The sequence below is a fragment of the Micromys minutus genome (genome assembly GCF_963924665.1).
Source record: "Micromys minutus genome assembly, chromosome: X".
Lineage (NCBI taxonomy): Eukaryota > Metazoa > Chordata > Mammalia > Rodentia > Muridae > Micromys > Micromys minutus.
Window position 1 is genome coordinate 127,319,283 of NC_137970.1, and position 8,686 is coordinate 127,327,968.

Consider the following 8,686-nt stretch of genomic DNA (forward strand, 5'->3'; position numbering starts at 1 on the left):
AAGGGGATTTCAAAGTCTTGTCTCTTTTCAGTTTGTTTCAGGAAAGAGTTACACTAGTCCAAGTTGTATTTTTTTTTAAAGGTACCGGAAATGTTTACATTGTAGAAGCTGTGAGGTTCCCACTGAACCCTCAGCTGATCACCCTTAGCCCATCCAGTCTTTATCAGAACTGGCATATTCTTTTGCAGGGATCACCCTGTAACTGAATTGTGTCCCATATTCTGGATGCTCAATGATACTGCTATTGCAGGAAAATTCCCTCCTCAATGCCTTCACTGGGTTCTCATTTTATAGTAATCATCAGCTATTTTGGACAGGAGCAGTAAGTGCCTCCCTACAATTTCTCTATTAAATTCTTATATGGAAAGAATCCTCAGTGCCAGCAGCACACAGGTCATGATCTTTTCTTGGATTACCAAAGAATTAAAAGGGGGTAGGTGTGTTTCTTACTAAGCCACATCAACCAACCACATTAGGTTATGCGTGCCTGGTGAAGAATGTGGAGCTTCTTTGAATAAGAGGGTATTCTCAGATAAAAGGGTCAATTTTGGTGGGGAAGGTGAATGGAACCATCTATCAGTGTCTTCACATCTTAGACTGCCCAAGACAGACAAAACCTGCTTGCACAGGCACACTGAATAACCCCTGGTTTAGACCACAACCCATGAATAATGCCATACTTGGGGTTTCTGCGGTCCTTGGGATCCATGGCATATGTGGGTGAGACAGCTTAGAGGAAATCCCTATTGAAGTTTTCCATTTGTATCAGTTTGAAAAGTGAGATTGAATCAGCACTGGAAGCATACATTAAGTATCCCAGCAGCATTTGCTACACAGTGCATATTTTCTCCATCACATTAAAAATATAACACACAGTGGGGGTTTGGAGGGGTGCACACACACACACACACACACACACACACACACACACACCAATGGCCAAATTTTCAGGATTATTACTCTCTCACATGACTCCCTGACAGGCACTGTCACAAATGTCTGCATTAGCTTAATGCTCCTGTAGCCCCTGCAAAGGGTGTCCTACAAAAGGTAACAACCCCAGGAGTCGACTTCTAGTTGTTAAAGCACCTCCACTAGGTCCAGGGACATTCGGTACCTGGGGAAGGACAGCCTGACTCCTCAGCTACCACTCCTGATTCCACAGGATCCCTTATGCTGAGACTGCCTGGAAAAACCTGGCTACCAGTATCTTCTTGGCCACTCACAGAAATGGAACTGCCATGACCACCCTCAGATGCAGAACACTGACCGGGCATGAGGAACATGAGGACTATGTCCATCATTGTCTTCTTCACTGTCTGCTCTCCCATCTGGGTTCATACAGCAGAGTGGTAATTCTGGGGCTTCCTGGCCTTTCAGATTAGTGTAGAAAAGCAGTGGTGTAATTGTTTGTGTTTGTGAAGTGGTGTCCAAACAGCCTGCAGGCCACTCATTGGTTCACATGAGTGTTTTGTAGTCCCCATCAGATTTTAATTTTTTTTATATATGGGTGAAAAGAGTCCCACATGATGACACTAGTTTTCCTCTCAGCACACACCTCCAACAGAACTGCATCACTCACCCTCTTTTGAATGACTGAAGTGAAAGGCTCCAGCCTTTATATACAGTGCTTATGTGAAGCCCACTGCCATCTGTGCAGAAAGAATCTCGAGAGGTTTGGTTCCAGATGAGTCTTGCAGCTCAAACAACCCAAGGAACAAACAACCACACCTCCCTCACACAGTCCTGGGAACTTGTACAGATGGGACCTTTCATAGGTAACTGCCAGACCCAACCATGACAGGAGCCCGAGTCTGTGCCTGTCCATCTGTAAGCAAAGCCTCATCATCCAGGAGGCAGCAAGCAGGGCTCTCAGAGAGGCCTGACACCCACCCTAAACAAACCATAGATGGATTGAAGGTTTGGGAACATTCAAGACAAATCGAAGAAATAAATTTTAAAAGAGCAATATCAGATCCAAAAGAAATAAAATTGCCTTTACTGACTTTCTGCTATATATAAAAAATAAAATCTGAGGGGTCCTACCAGTCTCAAGAACCAGTAAGTTTTGCAAGATTCTTCATTGCAGGCTGTTTGAACACAGGTAGGCACCACTTCACAAATACAATTATTCCACTGTTATTCTACAACTACCTGAGGAGGTAGGGAGCCACAGAATTCCCACTCTGCAGTTTCTACTTTCTTGTGCTCTCACACTAAATCAGTTTTTCACTCTTGTAGGAAAATAACCAATCCAATGGTCATGAGAGTGAGCATGGCAGATTGAGATTTGTGGAGTATAAGAGACCCATATTAGAAACTGGCTGAGTAGTATAGATGGAAAATTTTAGTAAGTCAATCTATAAATGTTTAACTCAGAAATTCTGCCCCTTCTAATATACCTTAAGGAAGTTAAGTTTTCATGAACAAAATTATTTATTATATGGGGGAAAGTCGGTAAGCCTAAACATTTGATGATTACATTAGAGGGTTCTATATAAGGGTGTTTGCTTTAGAATGTCAGAAAATGGTAGTGGGATTCTGCTATACTCATAGATTAGTGCCAAGCCCAATTGCCACTGGAGAGGCACCATCCAGCAACTAATGGGAGCAGATGTAGAGGCCCACAACAAAACATGGGGAGTCCTGCATAAGAGTGGGTGGGGGGTTGTAGGAGCTAGAGGGGTCAAGGACACCAGAAAATAGCCCACAGAATCAACTAAACAGGGCCCATAGGGGATGACAGGGACTGAAGCGACAATCACAGACCCTGTATGGGTCTGAGCTAGGTCTTCTGCATATAGCTAGCTCATGGTTGTGTAGCTGGGTCTTCTTGTGGGACTCCCAACAACAGTCTGGGGGTATCTCTGATTGCTTTGCCTGCTCTTAGGACCCTTTCCCCTCCTACTGGGTTACCTCATCCAGCCTTGATATGAGGGTATGTATCCAGCCTTATTGCAACCAGTTATGCTGCATTCAGTTGAGATGCCTGGGAAGTCTACTCTTTTTTGAAGGAAAATGGAGGAGGGGTGGATCTGGGAGAGAGGAGAAGGGGCGTGGGGTGGGGTCTGGAAAGAGTGAAGAGAAACAAAAAAGATGAAAAGAAAAAAAAACGAGAAAAGGCTTTGGGAAACAAGTCCCAATGATTTAATTTACAATATAAATGAAACAACAACAGCAAAAAAATTTCAGAAAATGGAGGGACTTTTTATATATTTTGAAGAAAAATTGTTATTAACATTAAAACCTCATGAGCCAATTTTATACACTTAGTAGATTAATACAACTGTAGAATTAGTACCTTTTAAATTAAAATTTCATTTTTTTGCATGTGGATCTTTGTATGGATTTTTTGTGCACCACTTTGTGCAGAGGGTATCACTGGATCCCCTGGAACAGAGTTGCAAAGGGTTGTTAATCACCGTGTGCATGCTAGGAACAGGACCTATATTCCCATGAAGTGTAGCCTGTGCTCTTAACCAATGAGTCATCTATCTCTCCAAACCAGAAGATGTTTCTAAAACAAACAAAAAACAAACAAACAACAACAACAAGACCAAATCAACAACAAAACAGGACAAAGATATTTCAAATAAAACAATGATAATGAAGTCACACAATTTTGGTTTTGGGGGGGTGTTATGTTTTTGTTTGTTTGGGGTTTTCTTTGTTTTTGGGGGGCTTTTGTTTGTTTGTTTGCTGAATGTTACTCTGCATTATCTTCTGATTTCAGGGTAAGCACTGCTTTTTCACATTAAACTTTTCATATTTGGAGCATTACTGTGTTTAGTGTTTAGTAAATGGCCTTAACTAATTTTCCTCTCCTTCCATTTCCTAAAATGTCTGAAATTACTTAAGGCTACAAGAAATCTTTAGAATTTAAATTACTTTAGACTACAAGGAGTTCTGAATCCCAGAACTACTTGGCAGAAGCACACACGTGGGGGAAAAAAGTAGCGGTTTCTCCCACAGACAAACAAAAGTAAAGTCACACAAACAAATAAACAAACAAACAAAACCCAAAGTAGGCCAGTTGTATTTTGCTCAGCAATGAATGTTTAAGTGCCTGTTCCTTTAGCAATAGCGAAACAAGCCTATCAAGAGAATTTATAGAAGGCTTATAAGCATCAAAACCATTGAACTTTGAAAGCAACGTGACAATTACTAAAAGCATGAAATGCTTCTGTTTTGTCTTGTAGCAGCTAACAGATCAGTTATTGTGATTTCTTTCTCTTCTTCATTTAAAAGCCACAAACTGAAGGCGCTGAATGTTTCTCAAGACCAGGGAGAGTTGATCAAGGAAGTTACTGATGGAAACTCGGAAGAGAACGGGGTCTTCTGTAGTCAACCTACTAAATGTGAGAAAGAGACACCATCAGGGAAATGATGAAGGAATCTGTTCAGGCCTACCACACTATGCCTTCCCACTTACACCTAACTCACCCATGTCTCCATTGGCAAGCTCCTACAGTGCACACTGCCTCCCAACCCCGAGGCCAACCCTACTACAGAGTTTTGGAAAACTGACATAGCTAAGATACTGTCATTCACAGTGAACTCCTGCGGAACCATTGAGAGCTGATGCTGGGCGTTGGCAACTAGGGACCTGCGGGCCATATCTGCCTCCACAGCAGAAGAGAAAGGCACTCTCACAGAGCTGGAAGGAAGCTATGATTAAGGTACCATCCACGTTTAGCTTTCCTATTGCTCTGTGGTCTGGTATACTTCTGAGTTCTGTCTGGCACTACCCTCTTCTGACACCCAAGACCAGGACTAACCCCGAACCATCTTTCTGACTCTGTGAAACAAGCCTCACCTACCTCCCACCTCCCCAATGGTTCAGGTTTTCATCTACACCCTGGAATCTTCTCAGGCTTAGGTGACTCCCTGTCCTGCCAGCATGACATTTCTTCTTGGACTGACAGCCCAGAGTGTACCACTCTGTTTCTTCCTCACCCTGCTGTCAGTCTTCCTGCTCACCCACCCAAAAGCCGCCACCCCCTACCCCCACCCCCGTTTCTCGGTTCATCCTTCCTATCTTCCCGTAACCCCTGCCAAGGGCCTCCCAGGGAAGGATACAACTCCAGGAGTCGACTTGCAGTTGTTGCAGCATCTCCACTGGGTCCAGGGAGAAGTGGCGCCTGCTCATCCTGGGGAATGAAGATGGCTGCCTCTTCAGCTGACACTCCTGACACTACAGGGCTCCTTGGGCGGGAACTGCCTGGAGCAGCCGGACTGACTGCATCTTGTGGGCCACTCTCACGTGGGGAGTTATCTTGGTCACCCTCGGTCGCCGAACTCTGAGAGCTAGCCTGGGCATTGGCAGCTTGAGGCCTATGCTGCCCATCCTCGCCGCCTTCGTCAACCCCTGCTCTGCCACCTGCGTGGTCCTCACCCGGATCCTGCATGGCGATTCTGACCTTCCACTCAGCGACCCTGGCTCAACCAACTGCACCATTCAGACTCAGCTATGGAGGTGAGGTGGTGGTTACAAGACCCTAGCACCCAGCACCCCACGTGTGTGCCCACTGTGCTTGGGCAAGTTCTCCGAGGGTTGGTTTCCGGCTGAGCTGCCGCCTGGCTCTTGGTGGGTTTCTCTGGGGGACTTACAACTCCTGCTCCCTAACTCAGGTCCTCTCCTACGTGGCTTGTACTGATGGAACCTTTCAAAATACAATTCCCTCAAATTTCTCCACCATCAAGTGTAGAGAAACCATTCCCTTGGCACACAGAGAGCCTGAAGCTTCAGGAGCTCACTGCGGCAGTGGTTGTGCATAGTGCTGCAAGAGCACCTGAGCGAGCATGTCCAGCCTATGTCCAGGATAAACATAGCTGTCGGGATCCTGAGAGATGGTTCCACTGAGATACTCTTCCCGAACTTCCCCTGCCCCCTGAACTCAGCCCCTTGCACACAATGTGCCCCTATGTCTGTCACTAGGCGGGCATCCCTTAATTACACTGATTAGTATGGCTGAAAGAGAAGACCCAACACAGCCCTCAGTGCTGGCTGAGATCAGAGACAGATCTTCATTGCCTCCTTGTACCCACTCATGTTCCTAAGGCTGGACCCAGTGCTGGGGGTGGGATGCCATGGTATGGGATTGGCTCAGAGACTTTTGCTTCTCGCCCAGCATTGGGCAATGGACGGAGGAAATGTCAGCGGGATAATCACAGGTGCATTTGTCCTATGGGCACTAACAGTGCACAAAGACCTGGGAATCATTTGACACAATGTGAGGCATGGCATTGAGGAACCATCTGCTAGGGCAGTGGCCTTAGGTTGGAGTCCATGGCAGGAAACTGGAGAGTGTAGTGGTTTTCCCATTTACAGTGAAGAAAGACATGCTTTAAGGGCGAATAAAGCATACTTTGTTCATGCTCTTGAAGGGCAGGGTTGAAACTGATGCCTAGAAGTGGTGTTTCCTGCGATCTGGTGGTGCTGAATTGGCGAGGGACTGTATGGCCTCTCAAAGTGGATGATCTAGTGGCCATGCAGGTTGCAGACGAATTCATAAGGACTGCTGAGATCAGAGAGTAAGATGAGAAACCATCCCGGTGCTCTGGGCATCCTCAAAGTCCCATGTGACCGGGTGCTCACAGGAGGCAGGAGACCTAGCCTATAGGGACTCATTGGTACCTCATGTCCCCAGCTTGTGTCCTGGTGGTGTCCTGCCTGACTCTGGAGGATACAGTTCCTCGGGACTCAGAGGGCATTCTGAACAGTCCTAGTTGGACTCTCCAGAGGGTGGATTGGTCCACAGGCTGAGTCGGGGTTGGATGGATTCTGCAGGGCCACTGCAAGAGGGTCAGAAGCAGATTGCTTCATTTGTGTGATTCCATACAGTCTGGGGTGGTGTTGGTGGTAATGGTGGGTGTTCATTGGTGTGATTCTATACAGTCTGGGGTGGTGTTGGTAGGGGGGAACAGAGCTCATGGAGAATGTGAAGGACTCCAAGGGGAACCCAACCAAGAAAATTGTGGGAACTTTCATGGCTTGGGGATTGGTCCATTGGAATCTAGAGGCACAGTTGAGTTCTTGTTCTTAATTTCTTTGATGATGAACAGTGCAGTAGAACTGCCATCAAAATAAACCCTTTCCTCCCCAACTTGTTTCTTGGTCATGGTGCTTTTGTTCATAACTAAAATACTATTTTGCATTTATGTATGTTTGGGCACCACATGAATGCCTGGTACATAAGGAGGCAAGAAGATGGTGTCAGATCTCCTGGAACTGGAGTTACAGACATTTGTAAGCTACCATATGGGTGGTGGTAATCAAACCTGGATCCTCTGGAAGAGCAGCCTGTGTTATTTACCACTGATGTACCTCTCCACCTCCAATTCATGGTAGTTTTTATCACATTTAAGTAAAAAAGATGTCTATACCATTAGCTTATTGTATTTTTTTCTCCTCTAAATGAGTCATCTTCCCTTCAGTTTCTATTGACTCATTTCTTTGATGCATGCTTCATAATTGGGACAAATTTGACCTTAAATCTTAAAAGAAAGAAACTTTTTCTGTTGTATCATGCAGGGTATATATCAACCATGAGCAGAGTGTGGTTGGGTAGGCAAGGCAACTACCGAAAGTAGGAGTGATTTTTATAATCCTGACTTACAACCAGGTATGTTTTTTGTAGATTACTGGACAAAGGCCCAAGATGTTGAACATATAATTTCTCTCTGCTAGACGAAAAGAACCAGATTTATGCCAACAATGTATGTTAAATTCAAGAATGATGATACTCATAAGGTAGACCCATTCAGTTAAAAAATGCTCGCAAATGGGAAAAATGTAAACCTTTGCTAACATTGCCATTGTCGTATCCGACACTGTCCTGCCTCAAAAACCTGCAAGTGTGTCTTTTTTAGCAACTTGTTAGTGAATCAACAACTTTTATTTTTTATTGGATATTCTCTGCATTTACATTACAGATGTTATCCCTTTCCCCCAATGCCCTCCCCTCCCACTTCCATTGCCTCCATGAGGGTCCTTCCTCTCTCAACCCCACTCTCCAACCTCAGCACTGGGCATACCCTTACACTGGGAAAATGAGCATTCGCTGGACCAAATATCTCTCCTCGAATTGATGCTAGAGAATGCTATCCTCTGCTGCATATGCACCTAGAACCAAGTGCCTCTCTCTCCAAGTGAACTCATTAGTTGGTGTTTTAGTCCCTGGGAGCTGTGGTGGGTTGGTTAGTTGATAATTTTGTTCTTCTCATGGAGATGCAGAGCCTGTCAGCTCCTTCAGTCCTTTCTCTAGCTCCTTCATTGGGGTACTCATGTTCTGTCTGATGGTTAGCTGCAAGCATCCTCATTTGTATCAATATGGCTCTGCTAAAGCCTCTGAGGAGGCATCTGTATCATGTTCCTGCCAGTGAGCACTACTTGGAAACAGCAGTAGTGCTTGGGTTTAGTGGCTGCATATGGGGTGGATCCCCAGGTGAGGCAGTCTTTGGATGATCGTTTCTCCAATCCCTGCTCCTCTATTTTTCCTTTATTTCCTCCCATGAGTGTTTTCTTCTCCCTTATAAGAAGTACTGAAACATCTTCTGGCATTCCTTCTCTTTGAGTTTCATAAGTTTTGTGAGTTGTTTTTTGACTATTCAAGCTTTTGGGTTAGTATCTGCTTATAAGTGAGTACATACCATGAGTGTTGTTTTGTGACTGGGTTACATCACT

The 8,686-nt window shown here is 45.0% G+C and overlaps 1 protein-coding gene across 1 annotated transcript; it reads right to left on the reverse strand.

The window, feature by feature from the left end:
- Positions 1-4,237: 4,237 nt before the first annotated feature.
- On the reverse strand, positions 4,238-5,408 carry LOC308414475 (uncharacterized protein; the record flags this gene model as incomplete). Its single annotated transcript, XM_080909707.1, has 3 exons — positions 4,238-4,352; positions 4,529-4,657; positions 5,080-5,408. The coding sequence occupies 3 exons, from the start codon at positions 5,406-5,408 to the stop codon at positions 4,238-4,240; spliced, it is 573 nt and encodes a 190-aa protein (XP_080765833.1).
- Between the last annotated feature and the right edge of the window lie 3,278 nt (positions 5,409-8,686).